Source organism: Diabrotica virgifera, chromosome 1 (assembly GCF_917563875.1).
Source record: "Diabrotica virgifera virgifera chromosome 1, PGI_DIABVI_V3a".
Classification (NCBI taxonomy): Eukaryota; Metazoa; Arthropoda; class Insecta; order Coleoptera; family Chrysomelidae; genus Diabrotica; species Diabrotica virgifera.
In genome coordinates this window covers 6,403,320-6,429,243 of record NC_065443.1, presented here as the reverse complement: position 1 = coordinate 6,429,243, position 25,924 = coordinate 6,403,320, and the positions used below count along the sequence as shown (strand labels likewise).

The 25,924-nt window shown below is 34.3% G+C and overlaps 2 protein-coding genes across 3 annotated transcripts in view; one reads left to right on the top strand and one right to left on the bottom strand.

Annotated features, from left to right (window-relative positions):
* Positions 1-25,924, top strand: part of LOC114335340 (uncharacterized) — a 372,740-nt gene that overhangs the window by 292,893 nt on the left and 53,923 nt on the right. The gene's annotated exons all lie outside the window — the stretch shown is intronic.
* Positions 8,103-8,440, bottom strand: LOC114335354 (drosomycin-like). The gene has a single exon (XM_028285586.2). It carries the CDS (start codon positions 8,402-8,404, stop codon positions 8,195-8,197), a length of 210 nt encoding a protein of 69 aa, XP_028141387.1. The 5' UTR covers positions 8,405-8,440; the 3' UTR covers positions 8,103-8,194.

Below are 25,924 nucleotides of genomic sequence, written 5' to 3'. Positions count from 1 at the left end.
AGCGTGGCTCGCAATCGTGAAATTTACGAGACTTGCTCGACCTGTAGATTCTTGTCACCAGTACCTCCGAGCTTATGAAATTCATCTTTAGCAGATGCAATGAAAACTGGAAGTGCATGTGGTTGCCGAAAAGCAGACCTCAAATGTTCAGCAGAGATGAAGCAACATCGTGGACATATCAATATTAATTATTGAAGAAAATTAATTGGTAGATGAATTACCGACAATGACTCCAACTCTAACTCTCATTATACCACAAAAATTCACCTCGGATACTGATTCAGATCTTGACTCGCAGCCTGGACAATCGAAAAAAAATGAAAAAATAATAACTATGATAGATCTTTTTCAACATATAATAATAAATTGTAATATTATTTTGTCTAGAAATTGTCCGTAGATTAGGCCTATTGGGGATACCACACAAAAGCGCGCCTCCAGACTCTACCTCATAGGCGGCCGGGAAAAGGGTCAAAAATAGGCTTAATAATAGCATAGGAATATTAAAATCCTAATAAATAAATACATAGATAGAAAAGTAAGCCCAAGGTTTTGTTTTTATTGTATTCCTAAGAGGATTCGAGAATCTGGTCAAGTTTGGAACGCTGTAAAACTTAGATAAATAAATAAAATTAAACAAATTTATATATAATAGTGGAAATTGTTCGTTGAAAAATCCTCTATAAAATCGTTGTGATGTTATTTTATTGTAAAATGAACGGAAAAAGAGTTATAATCTTCAAAAGTAAACTTCTTACAAAATTTTCTCTTATTCTTGTTTATAACTTTTTTGTTGATCACTTGACGATAAAAAGTAATAGATATAAAACTGTAGAAAATTTAATTTGCTACATTGTATGTCGAATTAAATTTTCTGTATGGTTGCTAGTTTAGGAGATACAGCGCGAAAGCCCTTTTCACCCCTTTTTCCAAGATGATTTCTAAGACTGAAAATATTCATGGAAAGTTCAATTTTCATACTCGGAGGTTTTTGAGGAACAGGAATATCGTGTCGGCGAAGTTGGTGCCCGGTATCTACTTCGTCTCCTGGAGTTTTATGGAAATGCATTATGAAAATAGTTGAAATTTATTATATCGGTGATTTTGAGGTCGCTGAAACAAAAATGTTGCATCGAAGGTACTGTACGAGGTACCTGGTGCCCGGTATCTACATCATCTCCTGAAGTATTATGAACATTCGTTATGAAAATCGTTTAAACTTGTTATCCCGAGATTTTTGAGGTCGATAAACACGAATATCGGGTTGGCGAACCTGTAAGAGGAACCTGGTGCCCGGTATCTACGTCGACTCCTGAAGTTTTATGGAAAATGTAAAATATTCGTCATGAAAATAGTTGAAATTTATTATCCGAGGTTTTTGAGGCCGCTAGACACGAATATTGCATCGAAGATGCTGTACTAGGTACTTGGTGACCAGTATCAATGTCATCTGCTGCCAATTTTTTTGAAAATTCGGTATGAAAATATTTTAAATTTATTATATTGGAAAATTCACAATGAAAAAGTTTTCCTGTGGTTGGTTATATGCCATGTAATACAAAAAACAGTAAAATCCTGTATAAAAGGTATATTTAAAAACCCTCAACTGGGCCACATCAAAATCACATAACTAGTTTTCGACTGGTTTACCAGTCATCATCAGTGCTTACCTAAAATGAATATAACCTGATAAAATAATGCAAAGATATTGAAATTTTGACTACGGTTAAAAAATTATCAGTTATACTCACGTGCAATGTACATGCTAACCACCAAGATATTATTTAACAAAAATATGTGGGTCAAAGTCCAGTAAAAGAAGTCCGTCAAGGAAACATTGGTTTAAAAAGCTACATTAAGTGTGTATGTTTAAAATATTTAGCTAATCTGCCCCAGGTAACATCTGAGCTGTGGATTTGACTTGTTTACATGTTGAAAGTATGACGGCAAGTGACAATGAGATGGATAGGACCTCCGAACGATGACAAGATAGAAATGACAGTTCCACAGGAAGTTAAAAATTTCATATTTAAAGACTACGGTGTACTGTACAGCATGTTAAAATTAGAAATGATGTAACAACACACTCCATTGTGAAAATAACCATTTAAAATTCATTAAGCTAGTTGTTATAGTTAAAAATGTATTCACGTATGTTGTAAGTGCAGTTAGGCAAACCACATTACACAAAAGTTTTGTATTCGATAACTAAATTCAGTAAACAAATCTTATTATCAAGAGATCTAAGATTTAAAAAAGAAATTTTGTGTTGATTTAAAGTTATCGAATTTATTTAACTTATTGGTAGCTGTTGGAATTTGTGTGTGCAAATGTGTAAGAAATCACAATGGGGGTGACTGAGGTGTAAAATGTCTTAAATAATCTGGGGGATGTATCATTAAGAAAGCACAAGCTCAAACTTAGGGGACTAATTCTTAAAGACCTCGCAGGCTGGCCGGATCCCTAAGGGTCCAAAAACCAAAACCGTAATAGGATGATGACAGTAGGGGCTGGGGGGTATGAGATGTCTGTGAGGGAATTAGTGGGAAAGGAACATGAACGAGACCCAGAAAGGAAATTAGACCTTTGATTTGATTTTACTAAAGATGAGTGTTATATGTTGGTAATGACAGATTGAATAGGTACGGTGAGCATAGCCATATGTAGAAATATGGTGATGGGTTGTATGTAGGTGAAAATTTGTATAATGCGGATGTCTGTGGATGATATCAGTAATTTATATGTAGTTATGAATAGATAAAAGTGGTTAGATGGCTAAAGATGACAAAAGGATTATTGTGGTTAGTACCAGATAATTTATTATAAGTGTGAATGTGAACGAAGCAGTAGAAGGGGGGTGAAAAGTGATATTGTAAATGTGTTAAGAAAAAGTTGTCGATGGAGTGGTTGGAAGTCCCGACTGAACGAAACATGGCGGTTGACACAATTCGGACTTTTCTGTTTTTCTTTTATTATTTCTAGGTCCTCGTATAAGTCTAATTTTAAGAAGTCTTTCTGTGGGATGTGAAGTAGAGCGACATCATCTGGGATATTCAACGTATGATTTTTTTGTTTGAGAAAAGGTAGAGGTGTTCTCCCTTTTGGTGTGTTCAAGAGAGCGAGAAGCAAGTGATCTACAAGTTCTTAGTAGCATCATAGTCAGAACATTGTAATCTATAAACACCACTACGATTCATGTAATTGACGCTATCTTTGGAATTTGATAGAGAATGTCCTAAGTTGTTGGATACTTCAAAATAAATTTGGATGTTGTCTACTGATCTTTTGATAATGTTCGAAATATCCCCAGATAGCCTATCTTGGTGAAATGGTATAGAGGCATAAGTAGGTTTGGTTGTCGAATCCCTAGGGAACGCAGCATGTCGTAAGACTTTAAGCTGTCTTTTATGAATGAGCTAGTCTATGATGTGTGGATCGTAACCGTTATTAAAGGCTATTTGACGTAGTATGTTTAATTCTTTATTGCAATTATATTGTGACAAGGGAATGGTTTTAAGGCGGTGTATGTAACTGTGAATGGCGGCAAGTTTGTGTGACATAGGGTGGTTAGAGGATAGTGGTATGACATGGTCAGTCTGTGTCGGTTCCCTAAAGATACTGAAATCGAAGTGGTCAGTTAATCTGGTAATAGTGAGGTCAAGAAAATGAATTGATTGGGATGACTCTAATTCCATGGTGAATTTAATATTGGGGTGGATTTGATTAATTTTAGAAAGTAATAAATCTGCTGTATTTGAGTTACCTGAGATGATCAATAAACAATCATCAACATAACGATACCAATGGAGAATTTCAGGATTTTTCATGATATGTACGGATTCCAAATGATCCATAAAAATGTCAGCTAGAAGAGGAGATAGGCAACTACCCATGGCTAAACCATCAAGTTGTCTGTAATATTTATTGTTGAATACAAAGAAGTCTTGAGCTAGACAAAATTATAATAATTGAAAAATTGAATCAGTGGTAGAAATGGTAATGGAACTTGCTCTTAGAAGAGAGTGTACCAGATTAATAGTTTCTTGTTTTGGGACTGAAGTAAAAAATTGCTAACATCAAATGAAAGCATGGGTAATGTTAGGGCGAAGTTGGATTTGTTGGAGATTGTTGACAAGATGACTTGTGTTTTTGACAGAGAAACGAGGGGTGAAGTTCGTCATGTTGTTAATAAGATTGAGTATGAATTTTAAAAGAATGGAACAGGAGTGTTTATGAAGCTAACAACTGGATGAATGGGGATCCCCTCTTTATGTATCTTAGGTAAACCATACAGTCTTGGTGTTAAAGAATTACTAGGTATTTTATAGTAAGGTGCCAATTGTTCAGAAAAAAATTCGGTAAATGGTTTGAGGTTATCTTTGAGTTTGTTTATGAATTTTTTGGAGGGATCTTCTGGAAGTGACACGAAATTATTATCAGAGAGAAAAGTAGTGACATTGTCAATATAGAGATTTTGGTCTAGAATGACCAGAAAATTGCCTTTGTCTGCCTTGCTAATTATTAAGTTATTAAATTTGACTTTATTTTTGATGGAATTAAGGGTTTACAGCTCAGATGTTACCTGGGGCAGATTAGCTAAATATCTTAAACATCCACACTTAATGTAGCCTTTTAAACCAATGTTTCCTTGACGGACTTCTTTTACTGTCCTTTGACCCACATATTTTTGATAAATAATATCTTGGTGGTTAGCATGTACATTGCACGTGAGTATAACTGATAATTTTTTAACCGTAGTCAAAATTTCAATATCTTTGCATTATTTTATCAGGTTATATTCATTTTAGGTAAGCACTGATGATGACTGGTAAACCAGTCGAAAACTAGTTATGTGATTTTGATGTGGCCCTTTTGAGGGTTTTTAAATATACCTTTTATACAGGATTTTACTGTTTTTTTATTATATCGGAGTTTCTGTGGTCGCCGAACCCGAATATTGCATCGACGATGCTGTACGAGGTACCTGGTGCCCGGTATCTGCATCATCTGCTGGAGTTTCATGGAAATTCGTTATGAAAATTGTTGAAATTTTATATCTTGTGGTTTTTTAGGTCGCTGAACACGAATATTGCATCGAAGATGCTGTACCAGGCACCTGGTACCCGGTATCTACATCGTCTCATGGAGTTTTATGGAAATTTCCATAAAACTCCAGGAGATCACGAACATGCTGAGCACCAGGTACCTCTTACAGCTACGCCGACCAGATATTCGTGTTCAGCGACCTCAAAAACCCCGAAATAATAAATTTCAACTAATTTTCATAAAACTCCAGGAGATACGTGTACATGCTTGTCACCAGGTATCTGGTACAGCATCGCTGCAGCAATATTCGTGTTCAGCGACCTCAAAAACCTCGGGATAACAAGTTTCAATGAATTTCCATAAAACTCCAGGAGTCGACGTGAATATTGGAATGCCGGGCACAAGGTACCTCTTAAATTTTCGTGGACCCGATATTCGTATCTAGCGACCTCAAAAATTCAACGACTATGAAAATTGAACTCATTTCCATGATTATTTTGCGAGCTGTGAATTTTTATTTTTTTTTAACACTTAGAGATGCACTTTGGAAAATGCATTTTCAGCCTACTACAATGCAATTTTTATTTGTTCCTCATACCAATAGGTCAACTTTTTTCCTAAATCTCTCCAGAATCGAATACAAAAGATTTCATAATAATCCGTCTTACATACTTTAAAAAAGTTAGAGGTTTAGGCGGTTTTAGTGTTTTATATTCTCACCTCCATTTACTCAAGGTTTTTACTCCAAATTTTGCTTGCTTGCTTGCTTGCTTGGTTATTGGCCTCGCTTTATGCAATTTGGCCAGCTCGATCAGGTTGGCGGTCACGACGTTGACTGGCTCATGACCATGTCGGGCCCGCCGAATATGTCTACTTCTTGATTTTTTTAAGTAAATTGGCTATGGTGATAACTAGGGAGCGGATTTTATGCTAATTGCATATTGCTTGCATATTTCGCATATTTGAGAACTTTACCAAATTTTGCATATTTTTAAACATACGTGTATATTATGTGTCTATTTAAAAACATTTTTGTCCAAAAGAAAAAATTCTAAAATTTTTTAATTCGACACAAAATATTCTCCGGTACATGCTGTCATATATTTTTGAGAACTACCTGAAGTCGGCTCTTTCACTACCGTTTCGGTTTTTCTTAGAAAACTCCCGATCTTCACCCACAAAGTGCGTCTAGTATTCCTTCATAAAACGATTGTAGGATGTTATATACCCTATTGTTAAGAGAATATTTACACCTCTAAACATCGTTTTACAATTCTCTAACGGAAATTTAGATATGATTTAAATCAGATCCCGTAAAGCAGTAAAATTAGTCACGTTTAGTCGGTCAATCTTTAGTTTTTGTGTAAAAGTACTTTTGTTTGTGAATAGTGCAATATGCCGAAAGCTTCTGGCCTGGTATATTCCCGCGGCAGGACCTATCCCCAGCTTCTTTACCCCATGGGAAAATTATTCTGCAAAACATGTAGTAACATGGTTAGTTTAAGATTGCTTTTTTTCCTTTTTTTCTTTAATAAATAATATTTGGCTGCTTCCTCAACATTTTAAGTTTAAACAGTTTGAAAGTGTATGTGTATGCAAAATGCAAGAAGATGAGCAATCGTTGATAACTTCAATCAATGAACAATATAAATTTAATTCGGATTTATGCGAGGCGATGATTAGTGCAAAACATACTTTTGAACAAACTGGAAAATCCTATGTTTAACAGTAACCTATTTGGAAATATATTCCAAGAAAAGTGTTCCCGATGAAAGTGCATTGAGAAAAAATTACATAACTCAAATGTACAACGATACCATAAAAAAAATCAAGATGATAGTGGAAAATTGATACATTTATTTTATTGTAGATAAATATGTGGTTTCTCAAAATGTACATTTTTTGAAATTATTCTGCATATCTTGGGCATATTTCGTAATTTTTTACTGATGTATGCGCATATTTTCATCAAAATTGCTCGCATATAAATCCGCTCCTTAGTGATAACTTTGACTAAATAGGTATTTACTTTTTGTCACAACCTATGTACACTGTAGTAGCGAACATATGGGTGTTATGCAATAACAAACACAACCTATTAGTAATAAGCATGGATTAGAAATAAGGTGTAGCTAGTTGAGCATTATAGTTTTATTCTGTTTATACTATGAAACCTCATAATTGCTTTGATTGATTCTTCATCTACGTAATGTAAAATTGAATATATTGTTATCGGGGTTGGAAGTGTGGAAAGGAGTTAATACGGCATTCAAAAAATATGTGATTAAGATTTTCTATGGGCCCACATTTGCAATAGTCTGTCAGGTTCATTCTATGCAAGTTTTCTTTTGTTAGACAGTGCCCTGTACGTAACATAATAATTGTAGTGATGTGTCTTCGATCTATGAATGGAAGAATGGCAAATCATTTATTTTTAGGAAAGGTAGGTTGTACTTTTCGGTATTGATAGTCTTTGATTCTGATTAGGTTGTTCCATTTATTTCTGAATTCATCATACACTTTAGACTTAATGTCTTGATGACTTAATGAGTCTTTTTGTTTCAAAAGGCCAAAACTCTGATACATTTTTGATTGCAAAACTGCTGATATTTTCAATTACACTGCTTGAATTAGAAAAAATTATTATTCTGAATAAGTTTTTCCTAAGTGCTAATTTAATTGCCTCATAGATTCCTATGACCTCCGCTTTATATATGGAGAGGTGATTTGGTAACTTTGAGCTGTTTTTTCTTTGAGCAATTTCTGTTTTTCTAAATAGAAACGTTCTGGAGGTATTTAAAAAAAAACTAATTACAAGGCGCGATCTTCAAAGAGCTCTAGCTCCTTTATGGAGGCCGCACACCAAAGAAACATGAAACGAGAAACATGAAACATGAAACATGTAACGTGAAACATGAAACAAATAAATTGTGAAAAACGAAACCGTTTCGTGTTGTATGCTAAATCAAAGAAACAAAAATTAAATTTGGACACCCTGTATATCAATTTTCTAAAACTGGAAATAATATTTATAAAGGACATATTAAAAAGCACACTTTGTCAATATGGTGATAGGTATATTAATTTTACCAAAAACGCAATACATTTTACCAAAAATGTCCAATAGTCTAACGGTAGTGCCTTCTCGCTAGCATCCTCCTCCTTCACACCAACACATAAATGTCCAAAAGCTACAATGACCACTGACTCCTCCTGATTCCTTGCACACCCTGCGGCAGGTTTCAGCGCTCCATGCAAAACATGGTCCTTTAAATCTTGCGGAAGGGCAGTCGCCGAAAACCAGATCGGTTCCGATGGTGACTATCAACAAGACAGCGAAGATGAAGTAACCTTTCATTTTGGAAATCTTCTGTGTAGATCGGTGGTCTGATGTTTACTTATAGCTCTGGCATTGATTAAAAATTACCCACTGTGATGGATTAAGCCACTACCCACATTGATTAAAAACTACCCACTACTACTGTGTAGTAGTTTTTAATCAAAGGTTCTGGCTTGTATGGATGAACAGTAAAACAGGGAATATACAAATTTTGAACTGTTTCTACTTCTTCTTGCAGTACCGTCTCGTATCGGAGGTTGGCTACCATCACAGCAATTTTAACTTTGTTAGTTGCAGCTCTGAATAATTGTATTGAATTGCACCTGTACCACTCCCTTAAATTTCGCAACCGGGAAATCCTCCTATGTCCCACATTTCTCTTTCCGGAGATTTTTCCTTGGATTAGGAGCCTTAGACGGGAGTACTTTTCCTCTTTCATTATGTGGCCTAGATATTCCAGTTTTCTCGTTTTTATTGTTTTTATGACTTCGCATTCCTTCCCAACCTTCAGCAAAACATCTTGATTTGTTACTCTATCTGTCCATGGTATTTTCCACATCTCGAATACCTCAATGATTTTGATGTTTATCTTTTTCAGTGTCCAAGCTTCCATGCCGTACAAAAGTAGGGAGAAAACATAGCAACTTAACATTCTCGTTCTTATTCTCAAATTTATATACCAGTAGCATAGGAACTTTTTCATTTTGATCAATGATTGTCTCGCTATTTCTATTCGCCTCTTAATTTCTCTGGTCTGGTCGTTAGTATCATTGAACCAAACCCAATATTTGTAGGACATAACTCTTTCAACTTACTTATTATTTATGGTTAAATTCACATTGGTGTATAACTTCTGTGTTACAATCATAAATTTAGTCTTTTTGATGTTCAGTTTTAGACCATACTTGTTAGTATAAGTGTTTATGTTTTCCAGCAAATACTGTAAATTTGCTAGGTTATCTGTTACTATTAGCGTGTCATCAGTGTATCGTATATTGTTAATTAACTCTCCGTTAATGTTCATACCAATGTTTTGCTCTAGGAGCGGTACTTGACATATTGTTTCGCTATATATATTGAATAGTAGTGGAGAAAGCACACAACTCTGACGCACACCTCGATGAATCTCAATTTCTTCGGTTAACTCATTATCAACTTTGATTTTTGCTGTTTGTCCCCAGTACGACCTGGATATTATGTTAATGTCGCGACTGCCGATGTTTTTGCTTCTTAAGATTTCATACAGTTTTTTGTGTCTGACTTTATCGAAGGCCTTCTCACAATCTATGAAACCTACATAGAGGTCTTGGTTTACATCCAAACATCTCTGCATTAACACACTCAGGCCAAGCAAAGCTTCCCGTGTTCCCAGTCCACTTCTGAATCCAAACTGTGTGGCACTTAAGTCCTGTTATAATTCATTAAATATTACAGAGACGTACTCTTATCTTATAGATAAGAAAGTAGGTCTAATTGGGTCAGTCGTCCAAAAGTATTTTATAGTTCCTCTAATCGGCTTAGCTCACGCTGGGTTAAGCTGTTTCAATAGCCACTACACTAAGTCATGAATGACAGTTTTATGGACTTCAAAAATGTGATTTCCATAAACTATAATTGCAATTTACGCTGTGAATAATAATGTAGAATTTTAAAAATTTTATCTTAATTTTGAAGACCCCTGTATATATTTTTTCTTTAGTTATTAGTACAAACACGAAACGAGCGGCCGTCAACGGCGCTCTTATGGACAGATGTGTGGGCGTATCTAATCGACGGGTAGTTTAGTGAAAAGATTGTGTTTATTTTCAATCGGTTGAAATCCGACTTTAAGATAAACAGTAGTCGCCTTGACTAATTTTATAGTTTTCGTTTATTGGAAAAAGTCGGTACATACTTTGATCAAATTTATATAGGTTAAAACGGAAAAGGGAGATTAGTTATAAAAGAATTGGTTTTAGCGTAGGGGGCGAAGGGCAGTCGATTTTGAGATTCTGAGAAAAGACATTGTATTTGGCAATAATCGAAAGGACGAAGTTTAAGACGTACTTATATATTGACAAGCCGGTCATATATTAAGTAGATAAACGCGATTATTTCAAAGACATTTTCTTTTGTGAGAACTCGTAAAATTTTAGTCGCAATTACACAAACACTTTTACATTTCGTCAATTTAATAGTATCTATAATTTAGTTATCTATTTTATTAATTAAAACGGTTAAACATCACACGGCCTTTTATTACGATTGTGTTTAAGGAATCCCACAATAATAATTCAGAATTGGCGCAATACTATGAAATGATTGTAATTTCGAGACGAATCTATTCGTGTAAGTAAATTTTATTACATTTGAGCGACATTATATTTTCCATAAGATGTGTACGGTGTCCTTTAATATTTTGAATTGTAGCCAACCTCCATTGAGAAGAGGGCACTTTAAGAAGAAGAATTAGTTTATTATAACATTAATTTCCTGTTCTAAGTTTCACAGAACAAATAAACCAAAGGAATCTAACAATACCTACTATACCTACTGAGAACACAAATTTTCCATTTCGATTTCGTCAGAATCTGACAGAAATATCGAGAAACATTAACAGAAACTTCCACAAATATTGAATAGTCCCTCGCGGACAATAGACTTGATATTGACGACACTCACTATATATTCAAACCCTGTCGTTTTTCAAAATCGACCCCTGTCCCATACTGGTAACTTTTCCAATTAAAAGTTGCGGTGAATTTCAGCCACCAATTCGATTATTTGGAGAAGGACAATGCCTATTGGAGGCTGCCACCAGCTCAGAGCTCGTTCATAATCATCTGTTCCTTCTCAATCGTCGCCTGGTTGGGATCAATTACAGAAACCATCAATTCCACTAATGTAAGCAGCGAATGAACAGGGCCGGACTCATTTATTGTAATCTGTCACTTACTAAATAGGAGAGTCAATGTAGATATAATTTGTTTTTAACAACTTTTTATTATGAAATTACTTGAAAGTAGAACAACTGGAAGAACTTGCTGTCATTCTAATATTGAAAGAATACTGAAAGGACTGTTTTTAACTATAGACACGTAAATACTGAATTTCGGTACATGATACCGCCAGAAAACTTCACGAAAGAGCTCTCAAAAGTTTTCGAGAGAAAGTAATCCATACCCATTATATTATACTATTACGTCCCTAAGGGGTTTTAAAAACAACTGCTTGTTCTATAAGAGCAGATTAAAAATCTAAAAGTTAAAGTAATAACGCAGAAAACACAAAAAGTCGCCGACATAACTTAATTAACCTAGGAAATGTTAATAGTGTCAAAATTCCATAAATGTCAATAATCAAGTTTAGAGTCATTGATTTTTTAAACTGTTTTTCGTATTTTTAATTTTGTATTTTAGTAATCATATTTATTGCCTGAGATGTCTATCTGTACAAAATTTTATCTATTATGTTCGAAGTACATAATTGTTGTTGTATTTTAAAATTATAATTTTATATGTCTTACTGGATGCTCGCCACTGGGCGGCTTCCCACTATGTTATTGTACATTTATTATACATATTGTTTATTGTTTGTGTTGAGACAGATAGCAATAAACATTGGATGTTATTAAAAAAAATTAATAGACAAAGATCACAATCATCTTTACATTGTACTTGACCGCCTATCAGAAGCGTACACCAACGATAAAACCTATTGTTTTTGATCCAATTAATCTCTTCAAGGTAGTATCATTATATTTCTTATTGTATTTCATTTTTATATAACTAAATTCATTTTCACACCTACTCCTCGCAAAAAATCTAAGATAAACTATGGTTAAAGATATTACAGTCGAACCCGCTTATTGGAATAGCCATCGTGCCAAGCAATAGTATTCCTATAACCGGGATATTCTAATAACCGATCATTGGTGGCCAGTAGAAACCTTTCGGGACCTCAAATTTATATTCTTCAAAGCGGGATATTCTTTTAACAGGTATTCTAATAAGCGGGTTCGACTGTATTTAGCTATCTTATTTTTTAATTAAAAATGTCCCCCAATTTAATCTTAAGAGGTCATCAATATTAATTCGAGAGATAGTAGCCGCACCGTTTTTCGAAAGATCTGCGAACCTTTGACACTGTTTGTCAGTACGTGACACTATCAAAGACGAAGGCACAATATTGTGATAATATCAATGAACTGTCAATACGGATGGAATGGCCCTGTCCCATTCAAATAGTGAAGCGAGATTACCACCAACATACAAGAAAGAGGTTCTAGAGAGAAACGGACAAGGTGCTGGAGAATTTGACAGGCCGTGTAATTTGAGTTGCCTATATAAATGGACCCGATTAAATCAGTATTGACATTTCGTTGAATGGACCTCATATTTTAATTTTCAGGGCTGATTGGCAGTACATATTTCAAAATTTAAATACTTTTTGTATTTACAGAGTAAATAGAGTACAGGTTACCATATTTGGTGTTTAAATCAGTTTAAATACTTTTCAGAATTGTTATTTGTATTTATCAAAACAAATACCTACTTTCCTAAAGTATTTGGGAGTTAAATAATTTTAAAACTATTTAAATACTAAATTACTGACTGTTTTATATAAAGTGAAGAAGTCCTTGATTATGTTTTTATGTTACTTTTTTTTATATTTAGAATTTTACTTTTATATTTCCCCGTTTAAGTTGATATAGGCAACTCAAATTACACGGGCTGTCAAAGTCTCCAGCACCTTGCCTGTCTCTCTCTAGGACCTCTCTCTTGTATCGTGGCTGCATTAATTGTCTTCCTGCCATCCGTATTGACAGTTCATTGGATAATATACATTGTGATGACAGTGATTATTTCTCTATGTTGCCAAATCAGTCAGTTAAGTTCGATTTCTTGTTATAGATAATCGATTCGAATGTTATAGAGTTATAGAATGTTATAGATAATCGAATGTTATAGAGTTCGAATGTGATACAAAATCTAATCATGGGATAAAAAGTTTCCACATACTAACTTTCTTCATATATGTCTCCTGTTCTGTCTCACATCATCAACCTATCTGTCAAGGATGGCAAGTTTCCAAGTAACATTAAAAGGGGAGTAGTTAGTCCAATTTTGAAAAAGGGAGATCCATGTTTGGTTGATGATTACAGGCCAATCACTGTAACAGGTGTACTCTCTAAGATTATCGAAAAGTGTATTTACAATAAAATGTTAAATTTTCTGAATAAATGTAAATATGATATCTTAAATAAATGCCAGCATGGGTTTCTTCCTAATAAATCTACAGAGAGTGCTTCTATTTCATTATTTAATTATATTCACGCCTGCTTTGGATCGAAAAAGGTATGTGGGTGCACTCTTTTTTGACTAAGTCTTTTGACTCTATTGACATTGAAATTATACTGCATAAATTAGAAGCCCTTGGTTTTCGGGATCATTTCTTGAACTGGTTAAGGTCATACTTACAACATCGTAAATTCCTAGTAAAAATCGATAATAAGAAGTCATCTGTTTTTAATCTTGATCAAGGTGTACCGCAAGGCTCCGTATTGGGACCCTTAATATTTCTTTTATATGTCAATGATTTGAAAAAATTTTTAACTGCAGATCATACAGTTCTGTATGCAGATGATTCAACAATTGTAGTTGACGCATCAACTGAAGTCGAACTCATATCCAAAATGAACTTGGTAGCACAGGAATTTACAACCTGGTGTAAAATGAGCTATTTAACGATAAATGCAGAGAAAACTATTTGTATGCAGTTCTACTCGCGCTGTAAGCCATCCCATGATTATAAGATCACAATTAGTTCTGAGGAAATACCTTTTAGTGATACAACATTATTTCTTGGTGGCATTCTAGAAAGTAATATGACATGGGATGAAAATGTTAATAAAGTCTGCAAAACAATGAATAAGGGTTACTATGCGATCCTTCAATTGAAAACTCTTATTTAATACCAACCAATTGATAAGTGTGTACTATGCATTGGTTTATTCATATATGGCCTACAATGTTGTCTTGTGGGGAAACTCTAGGAACTCTTCTAGAGTTTTTATAACTCAAAAGAGAATTCTTAGATTGATATTCAATATTGATAATAGACAATCATGTCGTAAATATTTTATTGAACACAGACTTTCCGTGCTTTATATATTTATAAGTGTATTATTCGCGTCAAAACTAAATTTCAAAATTTTACCCTCAACTCTGACTTTCATAATTACCCGACAAGGCACGGGAGGTTGATAAGCGTGTGTAAACACTCCACAACTCTTTTTGAAACTAGTCCTGATTTTGCAGGATCTAAATTTTACAACTGAATAATATTCAAAACTTTAAAAATAAATTAAAATCATGCTTGATCAAATTATGCGTTTACAACCTAAATGATTATTTTGACTTAATAAAAGAGTACAGGGAATGAGGACCGACGAGGTTCAGAGACGCTCGCTCTATATACACTCACCGGCAGAGAAAACGGGCACCCCAAAAAATGGGTAATTTTTAATGTCTTGTATTTCCTAAACCTGATGTCCGATTTAAGTAATTTTTTTAATATGCTATAGCCTTATTCTTTATCAATATCGCTGTAATAATATTGTTGCTAGACAGGTACATTGTCATTGTATACAGGGTGTACGAATCAAACTGTGTTTTTTTCTCAAACTTTGGAACACCCTGTGGAATGTTCTAGCTTTTATAAAATACTATAATTAAAACCCAACTATAGCCACAGATTTTCTTAACATTCTGTTTTTTTATTCATTCGCTTATGTTGGATAATAAAAAAGTTAGGCACTTTAACAACTACCCCTGTTTTTCGTCAGTACAGGGTGTTTTTCAATAAGTACGGCAAGCTTTAAGGGGTAATTTTGCATGATAAAATAATGACAGTTTGCTTTATAAACTTATGCCCGCAAATACTTCGTTTCTGAGATAGGGGGTGTTGAAATTGTTCTTACAAACTGACGATTTATGTATTGCTCTAAAACGGTTTGTGATATGCAAATGAAATTTAGTAGATTTTAAGAGCTAGTTATTGCGCATTTTTTGGCATACAATTGAGAATTTTATATTCACCATTGGCGTGCATACGGGGTATATCTAAAATATTTATACCCGTATGTACGCCAATGGTGAATATAAAATTCTTAATTGTACGCCAAAAAATGCGCAATAACTACCTCTTAAAATCTACCAAATTTCATTTGCATATCACAAACCGTTTTAGAGAAATAAATAAATCGTCAGTTTGTAAGAACAATTTCAACACCCCCTATCTCGGAAACGAAGCATTTGCGGGCATACGTTTATAAAGCAAACTGTCATTATTTTTTCATGCAGAATTGCCCCTTAAAGTTTGTCGCACTTATTTAAAAACACCCTGTATTAACGAAAAACAGGAGTAGTTGTTAAACTGCTTAACTTTTTTATTATCCAACATAAGCGAATGAATAAAAAAACAGAATATTAAGAAAACCTGAGGCTATAGTTTGGTTATAATTTCAGTATTTTATAAAAGCTAGAACATTCCACAGGGTGTTCCAAAGTTTGAGAAAAAAACACAGTTTGATTCGTACACCCTGTATACAATGACAATGTACCTGTCTAGCAACAATATTAATACAGCGATATTGATAAAGAATAAGGCTATAACATATTAAAAAAATTACTTAAATCGGATATCAGGTTTAGGAAATACAAGACATTAAAATGACCCATTTTTTGGGGTGCCCGTTTTCTCTGCCGGTGAGTGTAGTATGGTATAACTAGATCCAAACCCAGACATCCAAAGTGAAAGTTATCCTCCAACACCAAATTGTTCTATATGGTCCACATAATGTTCAGAAAAAAGTCACACCATTTTGAGCGTTGGGTTTGAGGGAGAGAGGCAGAGAGGGGAAGAAATCGGTAAATTCGTAGTTTTTAAGTTTTTCGTCAATATTTCTAAAACTATGCGGTTTAGCATGAACAACCTTCTATACAAAAATGTTCTACATTAAATTTGAAACAAAAAAGGCCCTATGCATAATTCTTCTAAAATGAACGGTTCCAAAGTTACGGAGGTACATAGTATAGTTAGTCCAAAAAAGGCCTAACCCAGACATTAAAAGTAAAAGTTTTCCTCCAACACCAAATTGTTCTATATGGTCCAGATATTGTTCAGTAAAAAGTTACACCATTTTGAGCGTCCGGTTTGGGGGGGGGAGATAGGGGAGAAATCGGTAAATTAGTAGTTTTTTATGTTTCTCGTTTAAAGAGGTTACTCACTGGAGTAACTCTCTACATGTCTATATTTTTTACCATAACAAATGCTTAATGCCCAATGGGCAGATTGTTGTACTCAATGGAGTTAATAATAAAAAAAAAAAATGTTTCTCGTCAATATTTCTAAAAATATGCTTTCGCGTAAACAATGTTCCATACAAAAATGTTCTACATCAAATTTATAACACAAAAGGTTCTATGCATAATTGTTATAAAATCAACAATTCCAGAGTTACGGAGGGTTAAAAGTGGAGGTTTTCGATACTTTTTATATTTTTTGGGCAATTTATAATATTTTTACTGATTGAAAGAAATTTTCTCTGCCAGGATTTGCTATTTCAGTGGCCTATGGTATGTTAATGATAAGCCCTTGAAGAAACGTCAACATCACCACCCAAAATCATCATCAATTGTCCAAAAAATATAAAAAGTATCGAAAACACCCACATTTCACCCTCCGTAACTCTGGAACCGTTGATTTTATAACAATTATGGATAGAACAATTTTTGTTTTAAATTTTATGTAGAACGTTTTGTATAGAACATTGTTTATGCTTAAACATAGTTTTAGAAATATTGACGAAAAACGTAAAGAAACTACTAATTTACCGACTTCTCCACATCTTCCACCCAAACCGGACGCTTAAAACGGTGTAACTTTTTACTGAACAATATGTGGACCATATAGAACAATTTGGTGTTGGAGGAAAACTTTTACTTTGGATGTCTGGGTTAGGCCTTTTTTTGGACCAATTGTACTATACTACCTCCGTAACTTTGGAACCGTTCATTTTAGAAGGATTATGTATAGGGCCTTTTTTATTTCAAATTTAATGTAGAACATTTTTATATAGAAGTTTGTTCATGCTTAACCTCATAGTTTTAGAAATATTGACGAAAAACGTAAAAAACTACGAATTTATCCCCCCTCTCCCCCCCCCCCCAAACCCGACGCTCAAAAAGGTGTGACTTTTTTCTGAACATTATATGGACTATATAGAACAATTTGGTGTTGGAGGATAACTTTCACTTTGGATGTCTGGGTTATGTCATTTTTTGAATCAATTCTATCATACTAATATTGCATATCTTTTTTATATTAATCTATATTTTGTTGATTATGTTTTATGTAATTGTCCTATATAACTTGTCCAATATGACAATGTGATCTGATTGGATTAATAAAGAATATTCTATTATATTCTATTCTATTCTATTCTATTCTATTCTATTCTATTCTATTCTATTCTATTCTATTCTATTCTATTCTATTCTATTCTATTCTATTCTATTCTATTCTATTCTATTCTATTCTATTCTATTCTATTCTATTCTATTCTATTCTATTCTATTCTATTCTATTCTATTCTATTCTATTCTATTCTATTCTATTCTATTCTATTCTATTCTATTCTATTCTATTCTATTCTATTCTATTCTATTCTATTCTATTCTATTCTATTATATTCTATTCTATTCTATTCTATTCTATTCTATTCTATTCTATTCTATTCTATTCTATTCTATTCTATTCTATTCTATTCTATTCTATTCTATTCTATTCTATTCTATTCTATTCTATTCTATTCTATTCTATTCTATTCTATTCTATTCTATTCTATTCTAATCTATTCTATTCTGTTCTATTCTATTCTATTCTATTCTATTCTATTCTATTCTATTCTATTCTATTCTATTCTATTCTATTCTATTCTATTCTATTCTATTCTATTCTATTCTATTCTATTCTATTCTATTCTATTCTATTCTATTCTATTCTATTCTATTCTAACAAATTTCTTAAATTGGGCTCTATGCGGCCATTATTTACTATATTACGTAGATGTGGGCCAAATAACTCGACAAAATGTTCAAAATTAACGCTGCAATCTTGGAACGCGCTTTCTGTCTTGATGACTTGCTTACTGCACGAAAATTGATTGAAAATTAACTTTTAGTAACAGAACTAGAGAAAAAGTGGCCCCGACTATCAAACCAAGCTCCAATGGTGAGCTTGATGCAACGATGCCATTTAATATTTTTCTGTAGCTTTTTTCTTGTGACCGCTTAATGCAATTTACTATGTTTATTGGGAATAAGCCATAATTTGAATAAGTTTATTTTGACGTTTTGCTACTGTCCTATCAGTTTGCTATCACACAAGGCTAAGTTAGACTTCTATCAGCCTAGAGAACAAGCTGGATTTAGATCTGGATATAGCACTAACGACCACTTACTGGTAATAAAAAACCTGATAGAGAAGTCTGCAGAATACAACAAACCATTGGCACTGATATTCGCGGACTACGAGAAAGCATTCGATACCATAAGCCAGCAGAAAAATGTGAAAAGCGTTCTAGACCAGGGCGGATCTGTAAAAATATTAGTACATTTGGACGTTAAGAGGTGACTCAAATTTTTTTGCAGAAATTGCTTGAAAATAAATCAAATAATAAGATTTGAGTTATCCTCCCTCTCAAAAAGGTCCGGAACATTGTTTAAATAATCAAAATGTCAAAAAATTAAGGAAAAATTCGATTTATTTATTGGTTTTTTGATTATAACTTTAAAAGTATTCATTTCCGAGAAAACTTGTACTGACATAAAAGTTACGTAATTAAATTTCCTACAATATAGAATTGGTTAAAAATTCAAAAATTAGTCACCCTTGTTGTAAAATAGCAATAATTACGAAACAACCATACAAAAACAAGTATTAGCATTTTACGTTTTTCAACCATTTATGCTACACTTAGGGACCTTCATATTTCAACTAGAAAAACTTCATGATACATTAAAACAATACTGTAAATTTCATTACGATAGGTTCAATAGATTTTGCAAAATAAATTTTGAAATCCAGCTTTCACAAAAAAAATTCATTTTTTCAGAATGTTACAGAACTGAAAGTAAAGCAGATAGCAAGTTGAAATTTGTTTTGCTTATAGAAGTGTACTGTACCTTTTATTTTCAATTTTGCAAAATTAAAATCGATTAACACCACAGCGTCAGGAATTTTTTTAAATAAACATTAATTATTGGTGCTACGCGCAGAACAGCGGATAGTTTGCTCTGATTGGGCATTCCAATGACCTTTGATAATGATTGATACATTTTAATTTTTATTACATTTCGATATAAATAAATAAATTTGTTTATTTCAAAATAAAAACACATACTTTATCCTTTGAAATAACACTTTTATTAGCAAAAACTTTCTTTGTTCATATATTTTGACTAAGAGAATAAAAGTTTATTATTTTTAAACATATGCAATTGTTTAAACAATATTTCACAAACAATAATAAAATTAGTTTGATTTTTGTGGAATTAAAATATTAAAATAAAACAAAATATAGAGTAAGAAAATAATATATTAGATAAAGATTGGAAGAAATTTTGGTGGAAATAAACTTGTGTGAATCGAACACCGCTGTGCTGCGCGTAGCTCCAAAAATTAATGTTTATTTAAAAAATTTCCTGACGCCGTCGTAATTAATCGATTTTAATTTTGAAAATTGCAAATGAAAGGTACGGTACACTTCTATAAGCAAAAAAATTTTCAACTTGCTATCTGCTTTATTTTCAGTCCTGTAACATTTTGAAAAAATGAATTTTTTTTGCGAAAGCTGGATTGCAAAATTTATTTTGCAAAATTTATTGAACCGATCTTAATGAAATTTACAGTATTGTTTTATTGTATCATAAAGTTTTTCTGGGTAAAATATGAAGGTCCTAAGTGCAGCATAAATTGTTGAAAAACGTAAAATGCAAATACTTGTTTTGGTATGGTTTTTTCGCAATTATTGCTATTTTGCAACAAGGGTGACTATTTTTTAAATTTTTAACCAATTCTATATTGTAGGAAATTTAATTATGCAACTTTTATGTCAGTGAAACTTTTCTCGGAAATGAATACTTTTGAAGTTATAATCAAGAAACGAAGAAAAAAATCGAATTTTTCCTTCATTTTTTGACATTTTGATTATTTAAACAATGTTCCGCACCATTTTGAGTGGGAGGATAACTCAAATATTAAAATTTGAGTTATTTTCAAGCAATGTCTGCAAAAAAATTTGAGTCACCTCTCAACGTCCATCTCAAAACAGATGCGCCCTGGACTATTCACAAAATGCCGAATAGACCATCGCTACACTAACATGATTAAATATATCTACCAAAAAGCAACGGCTAGCGTAAGACTATCTGAACCACAAACAAATAATTTCTGTATACAGCGAGGAGTACGGCAAGGAGGAACCATCTCACCAAAGTTATTCACAACCCTTTTAGAATACACTTTTAGGAAGGCAGATCTGAACGAATATGGTATCTACATAAATGGAAAGAAGCTCAGTCATTTGAGATTCCCAGATGACATGGTCCTTATAGTCGATCGTATGGATGATGGAATAATAAATGTTGAACAAATTATATCACGCTTCTTTGGAGGTCGAACTAAAGATTAATATCAACAAGACGCAATTAATGACTAATCTGGTGCTAAATCGTAATATTGTTGTAGATGGAATGGATATTGAGCTGACTACATCTTATAAGTACTTGGGACATTAAATTCGGTTGGGAACAGATAACCGGACGTGCAAGCTCCCACGTCGCATAGGATTAGCTTGGGCAACGTTTGGTAAACTGAACTATGTATTTAAATCGGACTTACCCATATGCCTGAAAAGGAAAATCTTTGACCAATGTGTGTTGCCTATACTCACTTATGGAGCTGAAACATTTAACACTTGTAACGAAATAAGCGATGGACTACCCCAGTCGATTGAAATATAATTCGAAAATATTACCTAAATTATCTAAGATAGCCATCGTTACACCCTTATCTTAGCTCAGTTACTCAGGTGTGTGTTCGTCTTGTCCTAATCTTAGAAATGAATTCTGAAAATTTAGAATGGAAGCAAACAAAACAGTATTTTTAACTAATCATGTTTATTGTTCATAAAAGTATAATAAAAACATGCCTTATGGGCCATTCCACGAACATACGCCTGTTTTGGATTACTTCGACAACGAATATTTTACTGTGCAATATAAGAAGTACGAAAGTAAATGGCGCTAATAATTATTCCAATAAACAACAATGTAATTTGCAATTTACTTTCGTTTTTCTTATTTTGCACAGTAAAATATTTGTTGTCGAAGTAATCCAAAACAGGCGTATGTTCGTGAAATAGGATATAGTAAATTGCATTAACATATATATTCAAATTCTTGCCAAAAACTAACAATTCTGGATTATACTTATGGCTTTTGGTAGCTGATGGTAACTTCTTGATGTCGAATGGTACTGCTATGGACTTATCTTGACCTGGGCAGATGTTGAGGCTGAGGCCCTAGGTCAGTGCAGCGAAAGATGTTGAGTGTTGCAGCCTAGATTTCATGGTCCCATTGTTGTCAGCCTTATTAGGTTTGTTCCAACATGAACTTTTGGACGGTCCAGAAACCGTCACGAAACTACTTGTACCGTTTCTTGTGCGCATGTTCGTAATTGTATCGCCCAGTTATCGTCCCATGACGGTAATTTGGAAACCGATTTTGGAACGGTTATCTGACTGATAAGTGATTTATCTATCATTATCATATATTTGTCATTTTTGTTGGTGACAGCTTGTGTGCTTTTAGTCGATCAAAGGCTCAAAAAATTTAAAGAATTAAATCCTAGTGCGCAAGTCAGTCCAACCAGCACATTATGCATTTGCCCGATTACTGAAATGATCATCACCAAACCGTCACCGAAAGATAACAATTCTTGTTGGAACAGTGGGAAGGACGATCCGATGACGATCATATTTTTGTTGGAACGGATTTTGTTTACTGAGCAGGAGCGTTACCGTTTCGTGACGGTTCTAGGTCGTGTTGGAACAAACCTACTGTCATCGCCGGCGATATACTTTTTTGAAGCTCCCAGAAGGAGGACGGTGGTCTTATCCAAAAAACCCAAGAGAAAGATTTGATTTGAAATAAAAAATGATTTAATTTTGAAGCTTCTTTGCCTTTTATGACATTTCCACCATCATTTTGAGAATGAATACGGGGACTGTCACTGTTATTAAAACGACATGACAACGAACCGTGGACCGAAATTTGAAATAACGAACATGGAACACAAGAAATGATACAATGTAAATAGGGTTGCCTATTATAGAACGGGCGCCAAACTAGTTTTTATGAAAAAGCAAGTTAAAACGAATAGTAGAAAATTATTACTAATGAAATATTAAAGAAAATAAAGTAGAATAATTATTTAAAAATAAAATATCAAAGATGTGACGTTTGTAACGTTACACACTCACAAAAAAGGTAGTGAACAAGTGAAATTTCGGAAACCGATGGACAAAGACGTATTGTCGAGTGGAGGACACGAGAAAAAACAATACGGAGCAGAGGACGCCCACCAACCAAATAGACCGACGATCTAAAGCATGTAATCGGTAACTGGATGCAAGCCGCACAAAACAAAGACAAATGGAAAGAGCTAAGGGAGACCTATGTCCAGCAGTGGACGCGTACTGGTTGATGATGATGGTGATTTTGACGTTTTAATAACTCGCAATTATAATTAAAATTACGTTATATTTAACGTTTAAATTTCCATCTAGCTAAAAAAGTTTATTAAAATAAATTAATATTGAATTCACATGAAAGAAATGTACACATTTAATTGCGAAAGCTTGTTTCAATTTTTTTCCAATTTTAAACCCATTTCTCTTCCCTTCAACCATCCCAACTTTTTATTCCAAACCGGCAGCTGACTAAAAATCCGTCCTTTCTCAAACAAGAAGATAAATGAACCCAATCAATTCATTAATTTCGTTCAAAAAAAAAACACTTCTATTCCCGTAGCCGTAGAGTGACAAAGCTTCTGCCAGGCTTAAATTCAGGTGGAATTTCCTGTGCGCCATTTATCGGCTCCCCCTTAACCCACCCCAACCCGCTCGTTTACCCCGATACCAATGCTCTAGACTCTAAATTCAAATAACTCTAATTCGCAGTCGACATTAAACATTTTCTAGTCTTTCGCTTTTTACAAGAGGACGTATGGCGTTTGTATAAACGAAAAATTCTGAAAATCTCATCAAAGCTGAGCTTTTTGCAGGAGGTCAGGCTATGATTAATCGTTTGAAGTTACAAAATCCTGAAAGAGTTTGTTGCTAGCTTTCAGCTAGCATGCCACTTTTTCATCAGTTTCAATTACTAATCTAATTTATATCAAGTGATTTTATCGTATTTTATTTTATTTAGCGTATGGACTTTAACAGTACGATAAATACAGGAATATAATATATTGTAGCGTGATTAGTGTAATTACTTCTAATTACAATAAAACTAGCGGTTCGTAATTTATATACGACTTTATTTATATAAGTTACAGACGAATTTATCTTATACACTAAACTTATTCACAAAATATGCCCGTATTTATACCCAGTTGTTATTCTGGAACAATCGACTCCCATCTCGAGCTATCGGCTTGTTCCGCCTACGTGACGTACCTTCCAGAATTCTCCGGCGAGGCCTAGCACATCCGATTACGTCATTCTCGAGGTGTTTACTGTTATACGGGGATCGGCCAAGATTTCTCTTCCGCTACACTGCTCCCCTCTTAAGATCTGAGCGTCTCGATCAGCAACTCTAAATGAAGGCCCAGGATGGCGGAATCTACACGACTCTCCAGCTCTGCATACACCCTTCAAGAAGAAATAACAGTCTACTGTCTTTGAAGGGTACGACATCTTCGGGTTCATGCAACACACAGTGATTTGTACACCAGTTCCTCTGAAGACCACTTCAAGCATGCTTCTCACAATCTTCCAATCCAGATTTTCTACTGCATGGCCTATTTTTGGTAAAGCCAAATTTTTGATGTCATAATTACACACTATTTTCTTCAAATTAGTTAGAACACGCCATATGTTCTCGTAGCTTGGCGTGTCCGTATAAGACTTTCTGGTCACCATATACAGCAAAGATCGAGGACCATCTTCCAATCGCAGTACTCTTCCAATTTTAGGCTGCTGATTTCTTAACTCGTCCAGGCGGCCGAACTTTCTATTGAATACGGACGATATTCCTTTAGTCATCTCGAGGTCTTGGGCAACACAGTGGGCCAGAGAGACGTTTTCTGGAACACCAAACAGATCTTGCTGAACTTCTGTGGTCACGCCGAATCTAGCACTCTTTCTCGCTGCGTAATTTGACATAAATTGATTAAAACTTGGCTGTGCGACATCTTTCATCTCCTGTTGGAGGACTCGTGCTTCTTCTGTTTCATTTGAGCCAGCATATGGTGCAAGACGATTTATGTGAATAACTTTTGGTTTACCGTTTGGCAACTTCTTAATTCTATATATTACGTCATTTATTTTCTTCTTAACTTCATATGGACCTTCCCATTGTCTTTGCAGTTTAGGACATAAGCCTCGACGACGTTGCGGATTATAAAGCCAGACAAGATCACCTACTTCGAAGCTTTCATTCTTGCATCGAGAATCATATTGATCTTTCATTCTGTCACTGGCTATCTGGATGTGTTGTCGGGCAAGTTCATGAATGTTGTTCATTCGTAATTTCAGGCGGTCAACGTAGTCTTCGCCTGCAACATGTTCCTCGGAAGGTCCGCAGCCAAACTCTAGGTCGCAGGGCAACCGAACTTCACGACCCAACATCAGGCAGGTTGGTGTTTGACCTGTAGTTTCATTTACGGCCGAGCGGTAGGCCATCAGGAATAAATGAATGTGTTGGTCCCAATCTCGCTGATGTTCAGATACAACTTTGGACAAGTGTTTACCCATCGTTCGGTTCATCCTCTCGACCATCCCATCTGATTGAGGATGCAGGGGTGTTGTTCTGGTCTTATTGGCACCAATCAATTTACAAACGTTTTGGAAAAGAGCTGACTCAAAGTTTCGCCCTTGGTCGGAGTGGATCTCCAAGGGAACACCAAATCGGCTAAAGAATTCTTTAACAAGTACCTCTGCAACGGTAGCAGCTTCTTGATTTGGTAATGCATAGGCCTCAGTCCATTTTGTAAAATAATCCATGGCTACCAGGATGTATTTATTTCCAGCATCGGTTTCTGGAAATGGACCTGCAATGTCGATAGCTACTCTTTCCATAGGACTTCCAACATTGTACTGTCTCATGGGTGCTCTCTTTTTACCAACCGGACCATTACCGGATGCACACGGTTCACATTTTCGGCACCACCTTCTTACATCATCTTTACAGTTCACCCAATAGAACC

What these genes read in the sequence shown, in the direction of transcription:
- LOC114335354 (XM_028285586.2), bottom strand. Translation starts at nt 8,404, where the DNA reads ATGAAAGGTTACTTCATCTTCGCTGTCTTGTTGATAGTCACCATCGGA.